General features: G+C 46.0%; 1 protein-coding gene and 1 non-coding gene across 6 annotated transcripts in view; one reads left to right on the forward strand and one right to left on the reverse strand.

Moving 5' to 3' along the window:
• RCSD1 (RCSD domain containing 1) overlaps window positions 1-27906 on the forward strand; it is a 96462-nt gene that overhangs the window by 48455 nt on the left and 20101 nt on the right. For 2 of the 5 annotated variants that reach the window (XM_077901527.1, XM_077901530.1), the window contains exon 1: window positions 22866-22973. The exons of the other annotated variants lie outside the window; for them this stretch is intronic. In XM_077901527.1, coding sequence (XP_077757653.1) covers window positions 22881-22973 — 93 coding nt within the window. In that variant the 5' untranslated portion in view covers window positions 22866-22880. Of the gene's footprint in view, window positions 1-22865; window positions 22974-27906 lie in introns of those variants that run through there. 5 annotated transcript variants of the gene reach the window in all.
• LOC144316626 (U2 spliceosomal RNA) lies at window positions 3238-3428 on the reverse strand. The gene has a single exon (XR_013382565.1). It is a non-coding gene; the product is annotated as a U2 spliceosomal RNA (small nuclear RNA).

Consider the following 27906-nt stretch of genomic DNA (forward strand, 5'->3'; position numbering starts at 1 on the left):
ACATTGGCTGGAGGCTACACCTCTCCCCAAGGAAATGAGCTCAGCTTCCTTAGTCTCCCACTCCTGCAAAAGAAATCTCAAGGTTGGTGACTTGGAACCCGCTCGAGACCTTCTCTGCTGACCACCTCAGGATCCGGATATCCTGGGCTTTTGCAGCATATGGGCCAGGCCCAGCTCTGCCCGGGAAGGGTGGCCCACAGGAGGGATGTGCTTTGTGGAGAGGAAATGGCTCAAATCAGATATTGCCTTGTTTGTTTTCCCTGTGAAGAAAAGAGACCAATTTACTTTCCTCTTTTATTTATTTTTTAGGGATGAAGCAGATATTTTTAATTTCTCTAGTTTCCTGCTGTCTACAGGTGTTTCCTATGGTCTTGCTGTCAGAAAGGCATAATCAGCTCTGTTCCTGAGATTTCTAAAACGTCTCCCTGCTGTGACCTCAAATCCCCTTGGGGCGAGGCAAGGTGACTACATGGCCCCTCCATAACCTGCTTGTGTTTCCCACCATTCACCTGTGGTGCAAGCGGGGGTTTGCTCCTAATACCTCCTGGAGAGGTGCCAATGGAGAGAGAGAGGGGAGGAGGAAGTCTCTGGCTCCAGCAGCACTCTGGGTTTTGATTCCCTGGCTATTGTGGCATTCATGACAGGGCTGCCCAGTAGCTCCAGTAAAATTAGTCTTTACTTTTCCTTTGTAGGACGGTTCTCTCACCTCCAAACAATCATGACAGACTCTGTAGAACAACTATTGAAAAGGCAGAAATACTTGTTTTTTACCCCAAAAAAGTTATGCACAAACTAAAACTTTGGGGAAAGCATCGTGTTTTTCACGCACCAGAGAAGCCATTGGTGATGGGAAATCTTTTATAAAGTGAAGGGACCATCAGTAAAGCAACATAGTCTGTCTCAAACTACCTATTTTACAATACTCATGAATCTATGGAGCCTCATATCTGTCTTTCACAAGGAATGTGACTAATATTTATTGAATACTTTCATTACACAGCTTCTCTTTTAAAACCTTCACCACCATTCTGTGAGTTGGGTATTGCTGATCTGTTGTACTGAACAGGAGACAAACACTTAGACTGCGTAAAGGGTCTGGTGGCTCCATAGGGCAGGAGCAGACCTCTAACACAGGTCCCTCCCTCTCCTGTCTACAGTGGTGCACCCTCATCCCCCCATAGAATTCCATGAGGAGCCCATAATGCCTGTAATATTATTTAGTATTAAGAGCAATGAATCAGTGATGTCCTTAAAATAATTAAAAATAAATTCACATACTAAACCAAAAGATACCTCCTGGGATAACCCAGGAAAACAGGTCAAATAGGATAAAACATTCTTCCCATAAATCAGAAATAACAAACCCCTGGATCATATGCTGTAGGCAAGCATTTTCTCTCCCCAGCAAAGCTTTCTTTTTTTCTTTTTAGCTAACCTGACATTGAAAAGTAAATTCAATAGATTATATTTACAAGTCAGCCTTGTAATCTTATCCTGAAAAATCAAATCATGTGAACGATCTTTTGAGAAATGACTCAGTGTGAGCCATGTAGGTGGTGGACTGGTGCAGAGTGGCACCCCTTTGGTGTGAGTGGGCAGGGGTCTCCCCCAGTGCCCACCCACTTCTGTGCATTGCCTGCCCAGCCTCTGAGGGCATTGGACCTTGCAACACTCACCCTAGATGCTGCAGGAGAGGGGTGTGAAACACACAGTGCACAGAAGTGCACTCAGGATCAGAACAGGTCTTGCACACTGGAAAAGTCTCTTCATATCATCGACATCTGGTGTATGAATAGATTTCATAGAAGGGAGGATGGCTGTGTCATATTAAGAATTGGACTGCCCAGGGCCACCTGGATGTCTTTGGTGGTTGAGCGTCTGCCTTTGATTTGGGGTGTAGTCCTCGGGTCCCGGGATCAAGTGCCACATCGGGTTCCCCATGGGGAACCTGCTTCTCCCTCTACCTGTGTCTCTGCCTCTCTCTCTGTGTCTCTCACGAATAAATGGTTAAGATCTTTGGGGACAGGACACCTGAGCAGCTAAGCAGTTGAGTATCTGCCTTCGGACCAGGGCGTGATCCTGGGATCCCGGGATCGAGTTCCACATCAGGCTTCCTGCATGGGCCCTGCTTCTCTCTCTGCCTATGTCTCTGCCTCTCTCTGTGTGTCTCTCATGAATAAATAAATAAAATTTTTTAAAAAAAAAAAGATCTTGGGGGGAAAAAGTCAGACTGGCCAAATTTTGAACCCAACGCTACTACAGGGCACATGACTCTGGGAAGGCTATTCACTACTGGGTTTCCTTGTCAAACAGGACTAATAGTATAGTAATTAATGTCTTCTTCACATGGCTGTTGAGGGGATTAGGCAAGGTACATCCTTGATGTGCCTTGTGCAGACTAAGCACTCAATCAGTGTTCATTCCTGTCTTCATTTTCCTTTTCCAAGCTGATAAACACATGACTTCCCTGGGGACATAATCTATTTATCACCAAAGATGTAAATAGCTATATGGTGAGTTGTCCAAAATCTGTAGAAAATCAGGGTTTGGAACCCAAAGGAAATTACCTGTTTCTCCTTTGTCTTGTCTTATAATTTGTTTTTTTTTTTGTTGTTGTTTGTTTGTTTTTTTTTCTGAGTATATGCTGAGCTGGAAGGGGACATTTTGGCTTCAGATTGATCATTTCCTTGAGCAGAGACAGTATGTAATAGCAACGCAACAGCACTTAAAAATGTATTCAGGGCTCCTCCAAATGGGGTAAACTGGCCTAAATTTTACTAAACCTAAAAACAGCTTTAAAGAGCATATATTTAACTTAGTGACACAATATCTTTTTTTTTCCATTTTATTTTAATTCCAGTATAGTTAACAAATAGGTTTATATTATTTTTAGGTTTACACTATAACAATTTGGCCATTCCATACATCACCAGGTGCTCATCACAGCCCATCTCGCCTCTGGTGACCATCGGTTTGTTCTCTATAGTTGAAAGTCTGTTTCTTGGTTTGTCTTTCTCCCTTTGCTTGTTTTGTTTCTTAAATTCCACATGCAAGTGAAATCATATGGTATTTGTCTTTCTCTGACTATTTCACTCAGCATTATATTCTGTAGCTCCATCCATGTCGGTGCAAATGGCAAGTTTTCATTCTTTTTATGGCTGAGTAATATTCCATTGTGTATATATACCACATATTTTTTTTTAATTTTTTTTTTTTTGCAACTTTTATTTCCTTTGAGGAGGGTGCACCATTCCTGGAAATACTGCAATACCAGATCGATGTGTGGAGTAGACAGAGCAAGCTCCTATTCTGTCTCCTAATTCCAAAAATCCATTTAATATATTGTCCTTGGATAAAGGATGTACCAGATATTAAACTGATAAGAACAGATACTACACATAATCTTAGCCAAAAGGCCGAGAAGTGATGTATGTCACATATTATTTATTCATTCATCTATCAATGGACACTTAGGCTGCTTCCATAATTCCGCTATTGTAAATAATGCTGCTATAAATATTGGGGTGTGTGCATCTCTTTCAGTTGCATTTGTGTGTTCTTTGGATAAATACCTAGTAGTATGATTGCTGGATTATAGGTTAGTTCTATTTTTAATTTTTTGAGAAATCTCCATACTGTTTTCCACAGTGACTACACCAGTTTGCATTCCCACCAAAAGTGCAAGAGGGTTTCCCTTTTTCCACATCCTCGCCAACACCTGTTGTTTCTTGCATTTTTTATTTTTAACCATTCTAACAGGTGTGAGGTGATAACTCATTGCAGTTTTGATTTGCTTTTCCCTGATGATGAGTGATGTTGAGCATCTTTTCATGTGTCTGTTGGCCATCTGGATGTCTTCTTTGGAAAAATGTCTGTTCTTGTCATCTGCCTATTTTTAATTGGATTGTTTGTTTTTTGGGTGTTGAGTTATATCAGTTTTTTATATATTTTTTGGATACTGACCATTTGTTAGACGTCTCATTTGCAAGTATCTTCTCCCATTCCATAGGTTGCCTTCTAGTTTTGTTGATTTTTTTCCTTCACTGTGCAAAAGCTTTTTATTTTGATGTAGTCCCAGAAGTTTATTTTTGCTTTTATTTCCCCTGCCTCAGGAGACATAACCTAGAAAACTTGCTCGGCCAGTGTCAGAGACCTTACTGCTTGTGCTCTCTTCTAGGATTTTTATGGTTTCAGATCTCACATTTAGGTCGTTAATCCATTTTGAATTTATTTTTCCATAGGGTGTAAGAAAGTGGCCTAATTTCATTCTTTCACATGTAGCTGTCCAGTTTTCCCAGCACTATATGTTGAAGAGATTGTCCTTTTCCCATTGGATATTCTTTTTCTGCTCTAAGACTAATTGACCACATAGGTGTGGGTTTCTTTCTGGGTTTTATATTCTGTTTCTTTGATCTATGTCTGTTTTTGTGCCAGTACCATACTGTGATAATTACTATAGCTTCGTAATATAACCTAAAGTCTGAAATTATGATAACAACACAGTATCTTTACGCAATTACTGACTTCACCTCCTCCTTTTCCCCCTCCCTGGGTATGTGTCCTGTCCCCTGACACTCAGGCCTTGGCTTTGATATTTTGAGAAGACTGTCAGGGGAGCTTGGGTGCCTCAGCTAGTTAAGTGTCTACCTTCTTTAGCTCAGGTCATGATCCTGGGGTCCTGGGATCAAGTTCTGCATCTGGCTTCCCATTGAGCAGGAAATCTGCTTCTCCCTCTCCCTCTGCCCCTCCCCTGTGCATGCTCATTCTCTCTCTCTCTCTCTCTCTCTCTCTCTCTCAAATAAATGAATAGAATCTTTAAAAAAAAAAAAAAAAAGTAGACTGACAACTCACTCTAGAGTTGTTTTCAGGTATTTGTTCCCCTGCTCAAACCATACCTTCCAAAAGGATTTAGGGAGTAAAGTTCAAAACTCTCATTTCAGTATTTTTAACATTTTTCTTTTATGTTTATCTTATTATAGGTCTTGGCAGCCTTTCTTTCTTTTGAAAGCAATCATGGGTGGGGTGCCTGGGTGGCTCAGTTGGTTAAGTGTCCAACTCTTGATTTCAGCTCAGGTCATGATCTCAGGATCCTGAGATTGAGACATATCTGGCTCTATGCTCAGCGAGGAGTCTGGTTGAGATTCTCTCTCCCTCTCTGTTTGCCGCTCTCCCCACGCACACTCTCTCTCAGATAAGTGAATAAAGGGACGCCCGGGTGGCTCAGCAGTTGAGCGTCTGCCTTTGGCTCAGGTCGTGATCCCGGGATCTGGGATCGAGTCCCGCATCGGGCTCCCTGCATGGAGCCTGCTTTTCTCTCTGCCTGTGTCTCTGCCTCTCTCTCTCTCTGTGTCTCTCATGAATAAATAAATAAAATATAAAAAAATAATAAAGATAAGTGAATAAAATCTTTAAAAAAAGGAAAAGAAAACAATTACAGGTAACCCTATAAATCAATTCTAATTTATTCATTCAAATACACACGTATAGTTTGACATAACTGAAATCATAGCAAGCCTGCTGTTTTTTTACAGGCAAAGTTTTTCATTTGATTTGACTCCTCCAAATCCGCTTCCCTTCCCACACCCCAGCCTCCAGAAATCCCTATAGGATACTTCATGCTCTGTAGCTTTGTAAATAATTGCTTATACAAACGCACTCATGTAGATATATACATACACACAGTATGGGGGTGGGTTGTTTAGCTGTTGCTTTATAAAACTGGGCCATATGATACAGAATTCCATGCATTTAACTGTTCTCACTTTACAATTTTTCATGGATGTTTGGAGTACTCTAATTCATTCTTCTTAATGGTTTCATAATAACCCGTTATGTGAATGGACTATAAACCTTTTCCCTCTTTATGGGTATTTGTTGTGTTCCCAGTCTTGCTGTTATAAACTTTGCTGCAATCAACCTCCACGTCCTTATATACTGGGTCTTTTATGTTTATGGAGTAGATTCTCAGGAGCATGGGCCTGAGTTACAACGTTTATGTAATCTAATTTAATAAATGTTGCCAGATAACATTCCCAAAAGGCTGTAACAACTCACATTTCCTCCAGCAACGTATGATGGTTCCTTTTTCCCAATTCCCAAACAGCAATAGCTACTTCTCTGTCTTCCCTCCTGCCTCCACAACCCCCCTGCCTGTCTGATAAGCATAAAGAAAAGTCTCAGTGTTCATTTATAGTTCTCTGACAACTTATAAATTTGAGCTTCTTTTATGTTTCTTGGACTTTGGGGGTTTGCTTTTTTCTGTGAATCGCTTATTTATAGATACATTGTTCTTGTCGTTTTGTCAGAGCACTTTATATAACAGACACCATCTCCTTTTCATCTGTGTTACAAATGCTTTCCAAATCCATTGTTTTCTCTTTACTTCATTTATATTATTTTTGCCATAAAATTTTTACTTACTTTATAGCTAGAGGCGCTTTTTATTTTTTTAATAGCTAGGATTTCTCCCTTGGTTATAAAAGGGAACTATTTCGTGTTAACACTCTTTGATCCTGTACTCTGCCGTTATAACCTACACTTCAGCTAATTAATCTCAGTGCCTTCAAAATGTCATGAACCCAGAGCCAGGCGTGGGAATTCAGCAAAGCATACTGGGCACTGTTATTCCAGGCTCCCCTCAGGCCACGTGTCTATTCTCTGGCTAGATCCTATCGCTGATACCAGTCTGGAATGTTTCTCTCTCCAGCTCTGAGCCTCTGTCTTCTCTTCCCGCCCCTGACAGCTTTTCCTTCCTTTTACCAGCTCTCCTCTATATTTTGCCCTTCTTTCTGCCAGAGTAGATGTGAACTGTCCCTGAACTCTCCATGTCCTTGCTCCACGGCCTTCAAGGTCACAGGGGCCCTTCCTGCTGCCTAAGCCAGATCACCCACCCTTCCCTGAACATCCAACCCTTTCACCAGAAGGATGTCTGCACCACCATGGGGGCTGCCCTAGTACCTCTTTGCAGTGGGATTTGCATCATAAGAATTCAGGACAAATGGGTGCCTGAGTGGCTCAGTTGGTTAAGCATCTGCCTTCAACTCAGGTCATGATCCTAGAGTGCTGGGATCAAGCCTGGGCTCCCTCTCAGTGGAGAGCCTGCTTCTCCCTCCCCCTCTACTTGCTGCTCCACCTACTTGTGCTCTCCCTCTCTCTGTCAAACAAATAAAATCTTAAAAAAAAAAAAAAAGTTCAGGACAAATGTTTTTCTTTAAACTCCAGGCCAAATTTAACTCTTCAGGATAAATTCTCAATGCTTTGGCTTTATGTTTACTAATAGCCTGCATTTACTGAGCACTTATTATGTGCCCGACTCTGTGCTAGGCACTGTACCTTATGCTCTCACTTGATTCTTAGACAAGCCAGTGGGATATAAATGTTGCTATTCTCACTTTATAGATGAGGCCTCCAAAATTTAAAAAAATTAAGTTGCCTGCCTATGGTCACATAAGGAGCAAAGCAGGGATATGAATCAAACATGTCTCCAGAACACTATCTGTAAGCACTTTCTGATCCCATCTTACCCTGCATCCTTATCTGGCCACTTCTTCCTGAAGCTTCAGACTCAGGAACGCACATAGACTGTGCTGCTCCTTAGGCCTTAACCACACCCCACATGGATACAGCTTCTGTGTCACTGTCCTCTTAACTCACTCCTCATTCACTCTACTCTTGTTTCAAATTTCCCCAACTTCACTAAACAGAGCAAAGATCATGACTGCATTTCCCTATAGCCCCTTCCCTGCAAATTCATCGGTTGATTGCTTTTTATTTTTTAATTCCAATATAGTTAATATACAATATTATATTCATTTCAGGTATACAATATGGTGATATAACAATCCTATCATTACTCAGTGCTCATCACGATAGGTGTACTCTTCATCCCCACCACCTCCCCTCTGCTGACCACTAGCGTGTTGTCTTTAGTTAAGAAGTCTGGTTTTTTTGTTGTTGTTGTTCATCTCTTTTTTCCTTTGTTCATTTATTTTGTTTCTTAAATTCCACATATGAATGAAATCATATGGCGTTCATCCTCCTGTCTGACTTACTTACCCTAATACTCTCTAGATCCATCCATTGTGTTGCAAATGGCAAGAGCTCATTCTTTTTTATAGCTGCATAATATTTCGTTATATACATATATATAATATATATTACATCTTCTTTATCCATTCATCTATGGATGGACATTTGCATCGTTTCTGTAATTTGTCTATTGTAAATAATGCTGCAATAAACATAAGGGCACATATATCTTTTCAAATTAGCGGGGTTTTTAAATATTTTTTTGAACGATTTTATTTATTTATTAATGAGAGACACACACAGAGAGAGAGGCAGAGGGAGAAGCAGGCTCCATGCAGAGAACCCAATGTGGAACTCAATGCCAAGTCTCCAGGATCACGCCCTGGACCAAAGGCAACACTAAACCACTGAGTCCCGGGGCTGCCCTCAAATTTTGGTTTTTGTTTTCTTTGGATAAATACCCAGCAGTGGAATTATTGGATCATATATAATTCTATTTTTAATTTTTTGAGGACCCTCCATGCTGTCTTCCACAATGGCTGCACCAGTTTGCATTCCCACCAGCAGTGCAAGAGAGTTCCTTTTTCTTCACATCCTTGTCAACATTTGTTGTTGTATTTTTTATTTTAGCCATTCTGACAGATGTAAGGTGCTATCTTATTATAGTTTTAATTTGCATTTCCTTGGGCAGCCCCGGTGGCGCAGCAGTTTAGCGCTGCCTGCAACCTAGGGTGTGATCCTGGAGACCTGGCATCGAGTCCCACGTCAGGCTCCCTGTATGGAGCCTGCTTCTCCCTCTGCCTGTGTCTCTGCCTCTCTCCCTCTCTCTCTCTCTCTCTGTGTGTGTGTGTGTCTCTATGAATAAATAAATAAATAATCTTTTAAAAAAATAATAATAATTTGCATTTCCTTGATAGTGATGTCGAGCATCTTTTCAAGTATCTGTGGCCATCTGATTGCATTTTATTTTTCAGGCACTTTCTCTCACCTTCACTAAAATGAGGCTTAGCCACAACTTCTTTGGGGATATTAAATCTTCTTAAATCTCACTTGGCTTTAAAATACCTGCAGTGATGAACCTAGGAAGTCCCTGCTTAACTTAAATGTCTTGACTACCAAGCAAGCTCTAACCCTAAAAAGGGCCAGTTCTTGGCAATATTAAGTAAAATTGGTGGAAATCAGGAACAATAACCATTGGCCTATAAGACACTTTGCACACACATTTTATTTAATCTTCATAATCATGCTGTGTAGCAAGTCTCCTCGTTTTACAGGAAATGAAATCTAGAAGAGACAGGTCCCTGCTGACATCTGGGCAGATCTGGAAGTAGACTGTACCTGGGACTCTGGGCCCTCACACTGCATCCCCCTAGCCTGTGCTTGGAGAGCAGACTGGCTGGATCAGTCTGACCTCATTACCAGCACCGTGTTGACCCTGAAATGGATGTGACCAGCACAGCACTTCCTCTCTACTTTCTGCAGGCATTAAGAAGGTCCTTTGGCAATCCCAGATCCTCTATGTGTGAAGGGGCCTGGAAGCCACTGAGAGTGGAGCCACCTCTCTTGGAAAAGCCATAGCAACAGCCCTCCTGGGCTCCCTGGAAGCAGTTAGCAGGTGTGTGTGGGAGTCCTGGAGTGATGGGATTAAGTATTGCCTGGGGTGTCCACAGCTCCATTGTCAATAAGAAAAACCAAATCATCCTGTGAGTCATCTGCCCAGACACCTACCTAGGTGAGGAGCAGATTGGCTGGTGTCTAAAGAGAAACTTCTTGTGTGCAGGCGGTGGAGGATGGAACAGATGCAGAGAAGAGGCTAGCAGGAGGAGGTTGGTTTATTTGTGTCTTAGGCCCCATACTCATTGCTTCTTTGGCTGGGATCCATATATTTGTGTGCTCACTACTGGAAGGACCTTTCTTGGGTTTCCTGTGAGGAACTTCTGCTCAGAACCTAGGGGCCAAGTACCCTGTGGAAAGGAAGATCCATCCTCCTTCCCATGCAGGGGGTCTGTGTGACCCCTAGGGCTTCCCTGAAGACCCATGAATTCTCAGGGCCCTGGTTCCTGCCTCCGCCCTTCCTGCTTCGGAACTGTGAGGCTCTCCAGATGGCCAGGGTGCAAACCTGTCCCCTAGGTGTAGCAGGTAGCAAGATGACCTGCCAAGGGATCCTGAATGAAAGAAAAGTAAACTTGCAGTCACTTGTTTGTAGGAGTTCCCCAAAACACAGACTTTAAAAGAAAATCAGAGTGAGGATTATTCTTTGCCCAGCTGGGCAGCTGCACAGGGTAGAGATTGAGATCTCTGTATTCGTTTACTTCCCCTATCCCCACCCCCCACCCACATTAAGGTCATGCATCCCTCAGCCTCCTAACCCTACCCCCTCCATCTGGGGTATCAGTTGTTCTTTATTCCTGAGTTTTGACCCACTTTCTCTTTAAGTGCTAACTGCTTCCTAGACTATTTGAGTCATGCCATCTTGCTTTTCTGAGACCCTTCTTTCCAACAGAATTACTGACCCCAGTTTGCTAATTTGGAATGAAGAGATCATATCACATTACCCATTTGATTCCCAGATTGAGAATGGGAGAGGCTCCACTCTTAGACTCTTCTCTGAAGAAAGGAGGAGGAGAGCTGTCTGGGAGGGTGTCCCAGGCGGACCACTGCATCTCCAGTTTGCTCCCATTCTGCCTGAACTTAGGCTGTCTGCCTCCATTTTTATCTACATAAGAAAGATGATCTAAGCGTTCCCAGTTTTCTTCAGAGTGGTGTTAATGGCAAAAGAGAAAGATCCAGCTAGCTCCAGAGGCCTTAGCGAGCCTCTCATTTCACTGATGAGGAAACAGAAGGGCAGGGAGGGGCGGGGAGTTCACACAGCTACCCTGACTGCGGGGTCAGTGGCCTCCCGCCTCCAGGCTGCTCAGTTCTTGAAATAACTCATCTGGATATTCCCTTCTGCAGGACCGAACATGTCTTCCCAGAAACTTAACCCCTTATTCTTAATCCCTGCACCATTTGGACCCAAGCATGGTCCCTAGAGAGCTGCTCAAGCCATTGAGCCACAGTAACCATAGAGGGCACCTGCTCCCACTTGATAAATTGTCCTGGTCAGACTTGGACCTGCAGGGGCAGACACAACCCTCACCCTCTGGCTACGGGGCTTCCCTTTTACAGCCCCTTCATGGTGCAGGGTCCTGGGTAAAAGGCAAGACCCCTCCCCACCTACAGGCCTGAAGCAGGCTTCCCTCTGGTGGCTGGTCCTGTCCCCATTAACCCACTCCGCATCCCCAAGACATCCACATGACCCCAGCCCATGAATGGCCCTGCTGTGAGTGACACTATTTGTGGCTGGAGTCCAGAATCACACTCGAGTTAGCCAGTCTGCTCTTTTGCGTGATTCAGAAGATTCCTGTTTGTAAATTCCCCTGACACTAAGATGCAGTGCCAACCTACCTGGTCTGCCAACTTGTTCTCCAGGGTGAGAATGAAAATGACTTGGCAGCAGCAGATCCCTGCCTAGCCCTTGCGTTCTTCAACACCAACTGGCAACAACCCGGCATCCCTGCAAGGAGCGCAAGGGAGTCCATGTTCCAGCTAGCACCTAGTGTGTGGCAATCAGTATCTTAGGTGACAACAGTGTGAGGGAAAGCTTATTATGTGCCAGGCATTATGGCCATTATCTCCTTTGAGTTTTATAACCCAAATAATATACTGTAATTGATGAGATAAGCCTTATTTTACAAGCAGGGAAACTGAGGCTCAGCAAAGTTAAGTGACTTGCCTAAGATCACACTTCTAGTAAGAGGCAGGGTTTGGATTTGAACCCAAACTGTCTAATCAAGCACTAGCTCTTAGCATCCCCATGACCTGTAGGGACTGTTATTATTCGCATTTTACAGATGAGACTCTAAGCAAGTAAGTCGATTGCCTGAGATTCCCACCACCCATGAATAGTAAAATCTTGGCACTTCAGATTCTGTGCTTTCTTCACCATTCTTGCTTCACAAGTGCTGGCAGCTGTGCTGAGCTGGCAGGAGTGGCTGAGTGTGACCCCTCCTAGAGGCTGCCAGGGGCTGCCAACCTCCAGCAGCATGGCGCCTTCTGGCCAATGCCATTGGGCCCATGGGACTGGCATCCTGGGCTAATCTGGGTCTCCGAGCTGCAGCACAAATGAAAGGCAAACTGATACAGATAAAATGCAACTCACTCCCTTTAAAATTTTTAATTTGGGGACACCTGGGTGGCTCAGTGGTTGAGCATCTGCCTTTGGCTCAGGGCGTGATCCGGGATCCAGGATCGAGTTCCGCATCAGGCTCCCCTTTGGGAGCCTACTTCTCCCTCTGTCTATGTTTCTGCTTCTCTCTTTCTATGTCTCTGATGAATAAATTAAATAAATATTTAAAATAAATAAATTTGGGGCAGCGTAGGTTGTTCAGCGATTTAGCGCCACCTTCGGCCCAGAGCATGACCCTGGAGACCTAGGATGGAGTCCCACATGGGGCTCGGCTCCCTGAATGGAGCCTGCTTCTCCTCTGCCTGTGTCTCTACCTCTCTCTCTCTCCGTGTGTCTCCCATGAATAAATAAATAAAATCTTTAAAATAAAATAAAATAAATTTTTATTTTATTTATTTTTAAGATTTTTATTTATTCGTGAGAGACACAGAGAGAGAGAGAGAGAGAGAGAGAGAGAGGCAGAGACACAGGGAGAGGGAGAAGCAGGCTTCCTGCAAGGAGCCCAATACAGGACTCAATCCTGGATCCTGGGATCACACCTTGAGCAGAAAGTAGACGCTCAACCTCTGAGCTGCCCAAGTGTCCCAAAATGAATAAATTTTTAATTTGACGAGTACTTTTAAAAAATGTTTTAAATGCTTATCACATTCATAAGGTAAAATTTATGCACAATAAAATTCACCTATTTTAAGTGTACAATGTGATGTGTTGACAAACTATATACAGTCAGGCAACCACCAGGACAAGGTATATAGTTTTTTATTTTTTAGATTTTTATTTATTTATTCATGAGAGACTGAGAGAGAGGCAGAGACATAGGCAGAAAGAGAAGCAGGCTCCCTGTGGAGAACCTGATGTGGAACTCGATCCCAGGACCCCATGATGATGACCTGAGCCAAAGACACTCAACTACTGAGCCACCCAGGTGCCTCCCACCACCACAAGATATAGATCACAATCAAGGGATAGAACATTTCCATAGCCTCAAAAGTTCCCTTGTACTCTTTGCAGTTAATCCCCTGTCCCTACCCTTGGTCCTAGATGATCAGTGATCTGCCCTCAGTCATTATGCTTTGTGTTTTTATTTATTTATTTATTTATTTATTTATTTATTTATTTTTTTGCTTTGTGTTTTAAAAATGTTATGTAAATGGAATCATACTGGTAGTGTTTTGTGTCTGGCTTCTTTCACTTGGCATACTGCTTTCAAGACTCATCTATGCCCTTGTGTGTATCACTAGTTCATTCCTTTGTGGTTGAGTAGTATTCTGTGATATGACATGCAATGTGTTTGTTTACCCACTCACTGATTGATGGACATTTAGGTTGTTTCTAGATCTGGGCTATTTATAATAAAACTGCTATATTTACATATGAGGTGTTTTTTTAAGATTTTATTTTATTCATTCATGAGAGAGAGAGAGAGAGAGAGAGAGAGAGGCAGAGACACAAGCGGAGGGAGAAGCAGGTTCTGTGCAGGGACCCCAACGTGGGACTCGATCCGGGGTCTCTAGGATCATGCCCTGGGATGAAGGCAGAGCTAAACCGCTGAGCCACCCGGGCTGCCCTACATATGAGTTTTTATGTGGACATAGGTTTTCCTTTCTCTTGGGCAAATACGTAAGAGTGGGATTGTTAGGTTGTTCAGTTAGTGTACGTTTAACTCGACGAGAAGCTGCCAAAATATTTTTCTAAGTGGCTATGCCATTTAGCATTCTCACCAATGGTATGAGCCTTCCAATTGCTCTGTAGCCTTACCAACATCTCGTAATGTCAGTTTGTTGCATCTTGGCCATCTTGTGGGTATGTAGTGTTATCTTCACAGTTCTAATTTGTGTTTACTTAATCACTAATGTGCTAATTAACCATTCATATATCTTTTCTGGTGAAGTGTCTGCTCTAATCCTTTGCCCATTTTTTTTAACTGGGTTGTTTATCTTATTATTACCAAAGAGTAATGTTTGATGGGTCCTTTTTAATCCCAAAACGTGAACTTCCAAATATTTTTTCTTTTCTCTTTTTTCTTTTTTTTTTTTTTTTACTTTTCTGTTGGAGGCAACATGGTATTGTGATTAGGAACACAGGCTTTAGTAGACCATCTACATGTGGAGGCTAAGCCTGCCATGAGTAGCTGTGCAATATTGGATCCCATTATTTGCGCTCTCTGTGTTCTCATCAGCAAATTGGAGGTGATTAGGAAATCCATGTCCCAGGGCTGTTGTGAAAATTGTAAGAGACAATCTTAACATAGCACCTGGCATGATAAACATTCAACAAATGAGCTGGTTTATTACCGTTGAGAAAATACATGGCAAAAGGTTACTATTACTAATTAAAAACCAGTTTCCAAGGAGAGACATGTGAGCAATGGTAGAGGTGCGGATAGATCACTCAGAGTGTCGACCATGCTGGGTACATTGGGGACCCGAGCAGCACTGCAGTCACTTCACGCAGGTCTGGACTCAGGTGGGACTGCTGCCCTGGAGCGAGCTCAGGTAGCACCTGGAGGGACAATCCCACTGTGAATCAGCCTCAGGCCCAAAGGGAGCAGCTGGAGCGAAGGGCAGAGGAAAAAGGGAGGTCTAGCCATCCCAAGCCTTTGCAGGCTGAAGGCCAAACTCCCTATCCTTCCCAGTCTCCCCTTTTCATGCCAAGGAGGCCAGCAGTTTTGCTCTATAAAATCCAACAGACCTTTCAAGCGAAGCAACTCCATTCAGCTAGGTGATTTTTCTTTTCTCTTCTTTGAAGGATGTGGCAAGAGGACATGGGAGCAATAATTAAATAACAGCTTCAGGACCCCTTGGGCCTCATCCCAGCTGAACAGGCTACTAGGGCAGGTAGAACCTGGCTGGCCCATGCATGATGCCTCTTTGATGCACCAGGGATTGTGGACTTCTTCTAGAGCAGCCCAGGCAGCAGAGGCGTGGGGGAAAGCTACAGAGATCAGCCCAAGGCTATGGTTTTCAGATCCACTGGGGCAGATATCATTCTACGTTGACATGGGACTCATGCCTCCCTTTGCCTTAGTTTGCTCCTTGATGAAATGTATCTGAAAATATCAACAGCCTACACAAAGATTCGATCACTCTTGCTACAGAAATAGACACATTTTAGATGTCATGTTTTAGTATACACTGGGTTGTTAAAACTGGAGACAACAGATACCCAGGGATGGGAACATGAAATTATGATGGATTGCCTAGCTCCAAGTAGAGACTGGAGGCTTAGATTGCTAAGCATTAGATTCAGCAAGGAAGATCTCATTCTCTGCCCTCTAGTTCGTATTCCAGCAACCTTGGATGAGTCAATGAGCCTTCATGAAAATACTCAAGTGGGGTGCGCCCAGCCAACCCTGGCTGACCCTTTGTTTCCATTTTCACTTCAAGGTCCTGATCTATATTTATCAAGCTTTCACAATGTCAGCCTGGGGGTGTTGGCTAGTCCTGCAGCATCCTTCATTTTTTCCTTCATTCATTTACTGACATGTATTGAGTACTTACTATGGGCCAGGCAATGGGCTGGGGGTGGGGACATGAATAATACATGATCCCTGTGCTCAGAGGTCACAGCAGGAAGAGATGACCTTGCAAAACTGTAGGTATTGGATCAACTCTCTGAGTCCAGCCTCCTTTCATTTCCTCAAACACCTGTTCTTCTGGTTTCTTGGCCTTTGTATCAACTCTACTTGGAATGCTCCTGGCTACTTCCTGCCCTCCCTACCACACACATACCTTGCTTGCATCCCTTCTACTTATCTCCCCCCAACCTTTCCCTCTGTATCATTTTCTGCCCTAAAGAACAATTAACCCCAGGGAAAAATGATGGTGGTGGTTGAGTGTATGGCTCCATCACTAACTTCCATTATGAAAGGAGCAGTGTCCTCTGGTTCATTGTTATATTCCGGTGCAGGGCCTGGAGTACAGGAAGAATGGATGGGAGAATGAATGATTCCTAGATGTGGTCAAACAACAGGAGGGAGCAGAGGGCCCAGCAAGGTGCCCTGCCCATGGTGGCCCAAACCACAGAGCAGCCAGAGGGGCTCCCTGCTGTGAGTCCAGCTTCAGACTTGGGGGGAGGAGGGGAGGACAGGGGAGCTGCTGTAATAGGAGAGGCTGCAGCTGACTGGGAGGCAGGCCCGGGTCCTTGGGTGACTTGTTCTAATCTTAGAAGGTATGTCTCAGCTTTCTGCTTCGGCCTGAAGGACAAATGTCCTAGACCCCAGGACACTCACATACACTGTTACTCTCCCTTGAGAAGCAGAAATGGCTCCTAATTAGGCACTCATGCGAGCCTCCAGGTGGCTGCAGCTACCGCAGGGGTCTCCCTGGGCCCAACCCACCCTCAGGCTTAGAGGGGCTCTCAGTGAAGTCAGCTTTACTATGTGACTAACCAGGGCAAGAGGAGCACAGGACAGGGCACTTCTGAACTTGCTTCCTAGAGCCATGGATTGTAGATTGATTTGTCGGCCTCAGACGGAGAAATCCCCCTAAATCCCCCTGCCAGCTATGCAGAGTCACTTCTTCCACACTGTCCCGTTTGCCCTGCAAAGAAAAACTAAAAACAAGCAAAGGCCCAGCCGTTCAGAAGCTGCCTGACAGAAGAGGCTGGGTTCACTCTGCCCCTCTGCCCCGCTGGGGGTAGGAGGGCGGGGAGAGGTGACAGTGGTGTAGAAAGCCCAGTCTAGAGCCTCTTCCTCACCCCGGCACCTTCTCTGACTCTTTGCAATCTTTGCTTGCCTTCACCTTGTGGCAGGAGCCAAGTTGCAAACCAAGGGTCTGTATGACTCCAGAAACCCCTGGCGGGCACTTGGGGCAGAGGCTGTCCTCTGGCCTTCTGGGGGGGGGGGGGGGGCTCTCCCTCCCAGGCCATTGCTGCGTCTCGCACCCTGCCCCCGGCTCCCTTCCTCCCCAGGCTCCCCTTTCTGGAAAGAGCACCCCTGTCCACCAGCAGCCAGAGATCTGGACAGGAATCTGACTCCTCCTGGCGCCACCTGGTCAGTCACCCATCCTGGTTTCTCCTTTCTCCTAAATTGCTTTTCACTCCTGTCCCCATGGTCCCTTCCCAGTTCAGCCACCATCCACCTTAGTTGGGCGGACTCCTGAGATCAGCAGAATGCTGGCTCCTGCCCTATAGCTATAAAGCCATCCTTACTTAAACAGCCACTAATTCCCAAAAGGACATCTTGCTCACCGTTACCTTTGAGCCCTGTTCTCTGCCTCTGAAAAATCCTTGTCCTCACTCCCCTACAAGGCCAATAGCCCTAAGAGATCCACCATCAAAAAATAAAATAAAAAATAAATAAATAATAAAAAAATAAAGAGATCCCCCATCAGTCCGTTCATCCATGACCCCCTGCAGCCCCCTGCTGTGTGCTAGAGACTCATTTAGATCTTCTGAGTGGGTGAATCCACAGACTCTGCATCTTGAGGCTATTCCTTTACCCACAAAAGGTGGGCTGTACACAGTTTTGATTCTCACCCTACCCCTTAAGAAAGCACCCACAAATAAAGGCTGCTGCTTACAGTATATCCTTTACTAGAGGCTGCAGTTAACGGGAGGGCCCCGATAACGCTAAACATCCTACACTATAAACTAGTGACTGCAGACTCCTGATCTTTAAGACTTTTCGGCCCCCTATCATCAGACTTTCTTTCATCCTGGCCACTGCCCCCAGACGTTGTCGACCCTCAACATTGCCTGGGCTCTCAGCCCCCTTCCCAGCCCTCTACATTTACTCTTCCCAAATGCACCTCCTGGCTCCCTGGCAGATCCAGACCCAGCAAAAGGCTTGGCCTAGTGAAAGTGCTTTTCAGGGCCAGGATCCACTTCTATGGGCAGCAGTGGGCCGTCCATGTGCTTCCTGTCCACCTTTTATCACAATGGCAACAACCTCCAAATTGGGCTCCCTGTACCCAGCCCATCCATTTCTTAGCCAGAAGGAACATCAAAATAAATTCAATGGTTTTGCTTAAAACCCTCCGATGACTTTGCATGGCCCTTAGAGGAGGGTCCCAGCTTAGAGGGCCCTTTCCATTTTGGCCACTATTTTCACTCCAGCCTCCTTTTACCCCTCACACCTCAAGCCCTACACCAGGCTTAGGGGCTTCTTGTGCTTCCTGAGTGCCCCTGGCCTCACAGCCTCCACATATACTGCTCCCTTGAAGGGAGAGGGACCCAGCCGTGCTCATCCCTCAAACTTGGCCAGGTTGGTACTTCCTCCTAGAAGCCTTCCCAGACACCTCTGGCCAGGTTGGTGCCCTATCCTTCTCCAATCATAGCATCCTCAACTCAATGTCACCTCTTCCCCATTCTCTTCTTCCCCTGGCCCTCCCCCTCCTCCTCAGGGAGGTCTCCTGTGACCACATGCACACAAGCAGTGCCCAGCACCCCCGTCTCAGGCAAACCCTCCAGACCCTTAGCACCACTCTTGTATTATACATTCACTTGTTCATTTGTCCCTCCCCACCAAATGTGGGTTCCAGTGAGAGCAGTGAGAGCAGGCACTTTGTCTTCACCACCCTGTTCCCACAGCTCAGAGCATGCAGTGAGTGGGTGCTCTGCAAGCACTTGCTGGCTCACCGCATTCTTTTCCCATGGCCAGTGTAACAAACTGTAGCCTAAACGATGTAAGTCTATCACCTTGCAGTTCTGGTGGTCACAAGTTTGAAATGGGCTTCATTGCACTAAAATCAAGAGGTTGGCAGGGCTGTATTTCCTCTGGAGGCTCTAGGGGGGGAAATCATTTTCTCACCTTTGCCAGCTCTGGGGCTGCCTGCCTGGCTTCGCTGTGCCACCCCTATGCACCCCAATCTTCAGGGCCCACGGTGATGGGTTGATGGGTCAACGGGTCAGGCCCTCCCCACAGCCTTACCCTCCCAGACTCTCTCTCCCCTTCCACCCTAGTCTGCCACACCAGGAACCCTGATGGCATGAGACCACCCAACTAATGCAGGACACTCTCCCTGTTTTAAGGGCAGCTGATTAGTGACCTCAATCCAATCTGCTACCTTCCTTCCCCTTTGCCATGGAACCTACCATATTCACAGGTTCCAGGGACGAGGATGTGGACATCTTTGGGGGCCATTAATCTGCCCACCATGCAGATTTATCATACTTTAAATACATTTGAACTGTCCCTGTTCCCCAGTAGCCCATAAACTCGGGTGCAGACAGTACCCATGGTGGCCATCTCTTGTCTCCTCTCGTCTAGTGTGCATCCATCTTCATGTCCATAGGGCTTCCCAACTATCCCATGAGGAAGGTGAGGCTGGCCTCATTCCCAACATACAGATAAGGAGGCCAAGGCTTCAGGAGCTCATCTGACTTAACCAAAATCACACAAGAAAGGGGCAGATCCAAGGCTATGTGCAGGACCTACCTAGCATCCTTACCAGCAAGCCTCTGAGAGCTCCCTGTATGAGGTGATAGCAAGCAATACTCAGAAAGAGAAGAAAAGGGATGCCTGGGTGGCTCAGTAGCTGAGCGCCTACCTTTGGCCCAGGACATGATCCTGGAGTCCTGGGATTGGGTCCCACATCGGGCTCCCTGCATGGAGCCTGCTTCTCCCTCTGCCTGTGTCTCTGCCTCTCTCTCTGTGTATGTCTCTCATAAATAAATAGATTTTTAAATATCTTATAAAAGAAAGAATAAAAGAAGGACAAAAGGAAGATGATGATGATGATGGAGACACATGTCCCTTTTCAACAGCACCACCTTCAAAGAGCAGCAACAGATCCTTCTAGTCGCCCAGCGACTGCAGAATGGGTGGAAATATATGTTATTGTACCATCTGCTCCCAGAGTGATCCTCCTACACAGAAAATCCTATAGCCTCCAACCCCCATCACAATGTTTTATTAGCTCACCCTAGCCTGGGGAATAATGTCCACATTCTGGAGTCCAGCTGCATCACCATGGCTTTCTTGTGCATGTCCCAGGAGATGTGCGTCTAGCACAGAGGACAGTCACAGCAAATGTTGGCTACGAAGGCCACTCTCATCTCCTATCTTCCCCATCACAACACAGTGAGACAGGGATTATCAACCTGATTTTCCAGTTAATGAGACTCAGAGACCTCAAGTTTGCCCAAGGTCACCCATACTGCTAAGAAATAAGTGCTAGAGCCTGAATTAAAACTTGAATATGCCTCATCCTGGACAAGCAACATCTTTCTACTTCTCTATGTCTCTTCCATCCCCTTTCCATTTAGACCAGCTTGAACCAATTAAAGTTCCCCAGAGACTTACTAGTCTTCCACACTTGGACACTTTGCACCTGCCAGTCAGTCCCCTGTGCCTGGCATGGCCTCTTCCCTCTCCCCCGACTCCCTCCTTCCCTCCTGCCACACTGTTATTTACCCTTCAAGACTGCTTAAGCATCACTTCCCCCATGAAGTTTCCCTGATTATTATTATTCTGTCTTTCAGCTAGACAAGCAGCTCCTTAAGCTCCAGGACTGTGAACTTGCAGCTTTATGTCCCCACACTTAGCCAGTGTTGGGCACATGATAGATGTTCAATAAATAGGCACTGAGTGAATAAAGAAGTGAACAACCATGAACCGAGTGCCTCCTTAGTGACAGGCCCTCACTGGGTGCTTGACATCAAACTCTTCTGTCCTCTTCACAAACCTATAAGGTACCTGATTGCATAATCGGCCCCTCCAGCAGCAAGTTGGAAGACTTCTTGTATGGATCTGCAGCTGCAAGGCATGCTGGGAGCCTGGGAAAGCCGGAGCCTATAGGTGGAGGATGCTGAACAGGAAGGAAGGGAAGTCAGGAACATAGAAACAGAGGTGGTTTCTCTCCATTGGCCTCTCCCACTCCCAAGCCAACAAGCCCTATTGAGAGAGAAATTACATACCATACAATTCACCCATTTAAAGGGTAACACTTGATGGTTTTTCATATACTCACAGAGTTGTGCAACCATCACTATGGTCAATTTTATGACATTTTTGTCACCTCACCAAAAAAGATACCCCATACCCCTTAACAGTCACCCCACCTCCTTATCTTTAACCCTCTCCAGCCCTGCACAGCCACCACTCTCTGTGGTAATCTATGACAGAGTAATCCACTACTACTAGGAATTTACGGTCTTCTCTGTCTTTAGATTTGCTTATTCTGGACATTTCAGGTAAATGGAATCATGCAGTATGTGGTCTTCAATGACTGGCTTCTCTAACCGAGCAAGCATCATGTCTTCAAGGTTCATCCACATTGTAGGATGAGCAATACTTCCTTCCTTTTTATGGCCGAGTAATAGTCCAATACATGGATATGTTACATTTGTTTCTCCATTCATCAGTCAGTGGCCATGTACGTGATATTTTGATCCAACTCTTTTGATTTGACACAGGGCTTTGGACAGCTGGGATGTGTATGTATTCATGACCTATGTTATGATCATGAAAACCATAAAAATAACAGCTTTGTTTATTGTTTTTAATCGCTCGTTACTGTGCACATCAGTCTCTCAAAGATGGCTTGAACACTCAGGGATGGAGTGTCTGTTGAGAATCTGCCTTGGTAAAAAGACAGCCAACAAAAATAGCTGAGTCAAGATAGCTCACTCCTGAACTAAGGGTGGCAGGAAACAGAGGGAGCACACCTTCGTCGTCTGGGGTTCCCCTTGAGGCCTCTGTGACCCAAAGGAAATGGCAGAGCAAGAGTAGACTGGATGAGACCTTGGACATCCCTTGCCATATTCAGGGGAGCCATGAGCCCCATAGCCAGCATTTAGTAATAGTTAACAATTCTGGAATGTTGACTTCATGCTATGCCCCATTCTAAGTATTTTACATGCATGAACTCATTAAATCCCTCCAATGACCATTTATCATAGGTGCTACCATCATCATCCCCATTTTACAGATAGAAACTGAGGCACAAAAAGCTAGGTAACCTGTCCAAGGCCACAGAACTAGTGAAGGCAGAACCAGGACTTAAACCCAAGCAGTCTGGCTCAAAAGCCTGAGCTCTGTGCTCTACTGCCTCACATAGAGCATAATAACATCATCAGCTGTGCATGCCTCCTGGGATAGACAGGGCTAATTCTGAATCTTATGGGGACTCCGGGGGATTCTAGCCCCTTCTTGGTGTCTGTGGGAGAATGATAGCACAGCCTCCAGGAGACCAGGCATGCGTTGCACACTGGGTTGGAACAAGGCTGATGGATGTTGCAAATGAGGAAACCAAGAGTCAGCAAGATCCCCGCCCAGTACATGTTAGAGCCAAGACTAGACCTCAGATCTGACTCTGAATTAGTTGCTCTTTGCACTTCTATCAAATTGTCCCTGTGCATCCCCAGCTCCACCAGACCCAAAATAAATGTGTCTTCCTTATGCTTGTCCAGTAGCTAACTGGTTTGATAGAGATTTTAGCATTCCTTGCCTCCCAAATTACACTTATAACATCCCATCACTCTAATGGCACTCAGGATAAACATCTCTCTTCCACTTCTCTGTTGTCTTTGCTGTTTCCTGGGAATGCACCTGGACCCTAACCCAGCCTGTACCGCTGCTGCTAACTCTGCTGACCCCACCAGGCATCCAAGGCTGTGAGCTACACTGATTCTAAGACCACTGAGGCAGTCAGTATTGACCCACCGGCCGAGGGCTGCTAACATGTGTCCACGCAGCTGGGCTGTAGCACCACATCCTGGGAGGAAGTCGGAAGCCCTAAAGGTCCTCAGGAGGGACACACTCCCCGGATCAGAGGTCTGTGGGCTTTTCATGCCCTGGGTTTCCCCCGGAGAGAGAGTCTCAGAGGCCAAGGATCTGCAATTTTCAGATCCTTAAAGCCTACAAATGGGCAGGTAGGGGATATTTGGGACTTTTTTGGACTGGCATGAGATATCTGCTCAGTGTTCAAATACACCATTTCTATTGCTCTGCCTTATCTTGTTGCTGGACCCCCTCTCCATTCCCATCACCTCCAAAAGGCCGTTTGCTCACCAAGGGCCACACTGTCATCCCAGGGCATTCCCGTGTGGCTCTACATGTTCAGGAAATGATAAAGGGACTCAACAGCACAGATGACAGTGGTGATGTTTCTCCTGTCTGGTGACATTCCAGGATTTCTTGCCCTCTGTCACCTAAGCCACAGAGATCTGGCCCCAAGTCATCCCATCTGCAAGAAAATGTCTGTGAGGCTGGCCTTGCAGTAACAGGAGCAGCTCCCTCTCCTTTGTGAATAAAAGCTAGCTCTGTGCTGATAAGGAGGTGGCCCTGGGTTCAGTCTGTGGACCCCTTCTTTTCCCTCTTCTGTGTATCCTATGATTTTATCTAGTCCTGCAACTGCAAACAGCAGCTCTAACTAGTGACTTTCCAGTTTTGTGTCCAGCGTGGATGCCTCCTCTGAGCTCCCAGACCTGGGTATCCATTCAGCTACCTTCACTGCATCTCCACCTGGATGTCTATCGATGTTTCAGACTTTCAGGATCAGGAAAGAGTTATTCATCCCCCACCTAACCACACTCATATCACTCTCCACAGCAATCCTTCCTCAACTCAGGAAAAGTATTTCTGCATCCTGTTGTCCAAATCAAACTTTCAGACTGCTCTCTTCTCTTGCTCCCCAGACCCAGTGCATCAATAATTCTTCACTGCCCTGCCCAGACACCCCCTGCTGACTCCCTGCCAGCCACAAGCCTGGACATTCCACCGTTACCACCACCAGAGGCTCCCTCCTGGACTCTGGGCTTCCACTCCCATCCATCCTCCACAGAGAGCCTCTTACGTGTGACCTGGGTCACACCCTTCCCTGAAACCCTCTGAATGGCATTCTGTTAACTCAGAATAAAATACAGGTTGCTGCCCACATGGTGGGCCCCAGGCTGCCTCTCATCCTTACTTTCCCCTCGTCTCATGTATACAGTGTGTCTTTGCCATGCTTGTCACTCTGGCCCTCAGTCTGTTTGTGCTGTCTGCTCAGGAGTTTTCTTCCCACCTTTTCCCCAGCCAGGATTTATCTCAAATGACCCCTCCTCATAAACATCTTCCCACATCCCCAGAGATAAAATGCCCTATTTTATCTCTCGCCTAGCATTTAACGAGTCATCTTATTCACTTCTGTATATGTTTGTTGCTTGTTTCCCTCACTGGAAGACAACACTTAAGAGTAATAACTCTGTGTTGTTTACTGTTATACCCCAGGACAGCAAATGTTTATTGACGCCAGAATAAGACATCAATGGTCTAGAGTAATTTGCATATTGGTCTGGAAAGAGCTAGGGCTTTGGCATCTACATAACTCTGATGTGGACACTTTTAACTTGAATAACAAGTTATTCAACAACCTGGGGTAGTTTCTTCTTCTGAAAGAAGTATCGTGAGAGTTACAGAAAGTATATGAAGTGCTATGAGGACAGTGCTTCCCACATAGCAGAGGTTCTAAGAATGTAGGTAGGTCAAATGGGCCTATATGGTTCCCGGTCCAATGCCATTCGCATCATCCCATTACATGGACATTGGGATGAAATGAAGAGTCAGGGAAAAGGTAAGAGTGTAAAGGAAGACTCTGGAACCATTGTGGCATCCCAAAGAGACAGTCGGTTGACCCTTTTGAAGTGACAGTTGAAGTATGATCATGTTGGCAGAGTGTGACTCTCTCTAAATGACTGTTAAAATCCATCATTCTAGAAGAGCAAAGAAGCAAGCATACCACATACTTTCAAAGCTCTGGTTTCTAGTCTGTTTCTGGTGAGCAAGAGAACCTCCCTTTTAGCCAAAAGCAAGGGTTCCTCAGCCCCTGGGGCTGAGTCTTCTCATTGCTTCTCCTCCCAAGCTGTAGATGGAAAGGCCTCTCTCGGTGCCTTGTTTCCCTAATCCAGGACCCAGACAGTGTCAGATACTTAGACCTTGGACCAAGGAGGAGGATGGAGAAACAAGGGCAGAGCCAGGGAGGTAGGTAGAGCCCAATTCAGGCCTGTACACAAAGGTTCCACTATGTGAATGGTTGGCAGCATGCAAATTGTATTTACTCAACATGGCAACAGCTTGGGGGAAGTTCCGTGCTGTCCAGACACAGGCCTCCTCAGTTCTCAGAAGAAAGTCCCATAGAAATGGAAAGTAAACACCAGAGGTGATTTTTTTCTGGCCTAGGCAGAGTCAGACAGGAACACAGGAGTGGATTACAAGCTGGCTGGCAGAGCCTGGCTGAAACGTGGCAGGGAGAGTTTGGTAAGCAAGATCTGGGCCCAGGAAAATGGAGTGGAGCCCTGCCATCTGGAAAGACGAGTGTCCACTAAAGCAGGACATGAAAGGAGATGAGTCCAGAAATGGATTGAAGACCTAGAGATTGGCCGGAGAAGAGGGGACCAGCTGAGGTCTAAGCAGTGACTCAGGCTCAGTCCAGATGCAGGCTGGGGAGGGCCTGTGACCCGTGTGGTCCTAAAGGGTAAGTAAGTTAGGGTGTCAGTGACTCTGGGAACAGGTTCAACCCTGACCCAGCAGGCTGAGTTGGATGTGGGCAGGGGCAAGAAAGCACCCTTCCATCAAGACGTTCAACGTTCTGGCTCTGTGTTAAATACCTTATGGATGTCTTAGGGACAGAGAAAGAACACTTAATCCCAGGAAGGGGTCCCAGAAAAGTCTGGAACTAGGGCAGGGACACTGAAGTCCTTCTCCGTCAGGGTAAGATCATGGCCCTACCAAAGCAGCCACAGTGCTGAGAGAGAAAGCTAGAGAAGTCGCTCTCTAACCTGGAACTGAGGAGTTGCCTTTGAACCACTGGTGGAGGTTAGTAGTTGCACCAGCCAGAATCATAAGGCGAAATCCAGGCAGAGCCTCAAACAGGCTGGGCCATTGACTTCTGCCCGTCTCCAAGGGTATGCTTCTCCCATTGTACCTGTGCAACCCAGTGGCTAAGAATAATTTCACTTTTTATATATAGCACTTTGCAGTTTTCAAAGCACCTTCACAAATTATACTACTCGCCTGATACCGCTTGCTGGATTATCAGGTGTTAGAGTAAAGTGTTTCATAGATTATCCTGTTTGGCTTCTCCTGTGTGACTCTGGCTAAGTTACTTGCCCTCTCTGGGCTTCTGTGTGCCAGCACAGAAGAAGAATCTGGACAGGGACTGGTGGTGAGTGGATTTGCCAGGCTTCAACAAGCTCTGGAGTCCTTAGCCATTCTAAAGAAAAGTCATTCATTGGGCTCCAGGAAAACAAACTCAGATGTATCATAATCTTTCCTTCAACCCAGCTTTTAAGCCCTAAATGCTTCCAGAAGCCTCATAGTTCTATCATTTCTGAGCCCCTTGCCAAGCCCAGTTTTGAGACAAGGAAGTTAGGGAGGAGTTTTTTATTCCTGTACAGCTCTATTTTTATCTGGAATGTATCTTCCTGCACACCAGTGATTGGTGCCTTCGAAGCTGAGGTAAAGTACGCTGTCAGCAGGACCCGAGCAATAAATAGCCATGGACAGAGAGACTGATCTGTTATGTGGGCAGGAAGTTAGACAGATGGACAAACCAATCAGCCCAGCGTCTTTGCCAAGAGTGGCTCAGTTAATCACACTGTGCCTAAAGCCTCTCAGTAGCTCCTGAGGGACAAGATGTTTGCCTGTGACCACGCCCATCATGGCAGGTGTGGAAGGCAGACAGGTGTGAGTCCTGTGAGCACTACCCAGCAGGGCACGACTCAGTGGGCCTCAGATGCCCCCACGCCTCCCCGGCATTATGGGTAGCCCTGGCATCCTGAACGGAGGTGAATCCTTTCACATCTTTGTGCAAAGTCAGTATTGGGTGTTTAGGCTGGAATGGGCTTGACCTTGAATTATAACAGGAAACAGTAAAGACCAACTGTTCTTTCCTCCAGAACAGCCTGTTCGCAGATCTGAAGGTCTGTGCTCCCAGCCATGCCTTTCCATGTCTAAGCAAAGCCTTCTCTGTGGAGCTCGGCCCCATTTACTTAACTTCACAACCAAAAGTTAGTGAGGGTTGGGGCTTGCCCTGCCCCTGGTCCAACCAGGTGGGTCTAGGACGACCAGTGACATTTGCTTTGGAGGGAGCACCCAAATAAGAAAGGCTGGAGACACCTTTGAGCACAGAAGGAGGGACCTAGAAGTGTGTGCATATGAGCTTGTTGCTCACGCATGCATGTGTGAGTGTGAGCATGCAGCCTATAGGGGCGCAAGCCTGCAACTGGAAGGAGGCATGCCTTGTCTTTGTGGGCCACAAGCCCCCTGGAGGGATAAAGAGAGACTTTCTTGGGTCAGCCAGTTTGCGGAGGGGACATGGCAGAGGGAGTTTGCAGCCATCATTGTGGTCCCAAACACCAAAAGTCTAATGTCTATAGGACTGGACACTGAAAAAATACTAAAGCCAGGTGGTTACGTGGGCCACATGCAACTCGGCAGAAGGAGGTGGCCACTGGTGGCACTCACTGACTCACTGCATGTGTCTCTGTGACCAGGGGCACGTGGGAGCCAACAGTGGCCAGGGTGCATCTCGGTCAGGTCAGCAGCCTGGAGGCACCTCGAGGGGTGGCCGCAGAGGACCAGTGACAGAGCAGGGGCACAGGCATGTTTGTGGCCAACTTGGAGAAGTCTACCCTCCAGGTGGTTCCTCCAGCACAAAGGGACAGAGTGGGAGAGGAATGAGGTCTCTCGGTGAGGACGCCGTGCAGCGCAGAAGCGCATCGTGCGT

This window comes from Canis aureus, chromosome 6 (assembly GCF_053574225.1).
Source record: "Canis aureus isolate CA01 chromosome 6, VMU_Caureus_v.1.0, whole genome shotgun sequence".
Classification (NCBI taxonomy): Eukaryota; Metazoa; Chordata; class Mammalia; order Carnivora; family Canidae; genus Canis; species Canis aureus.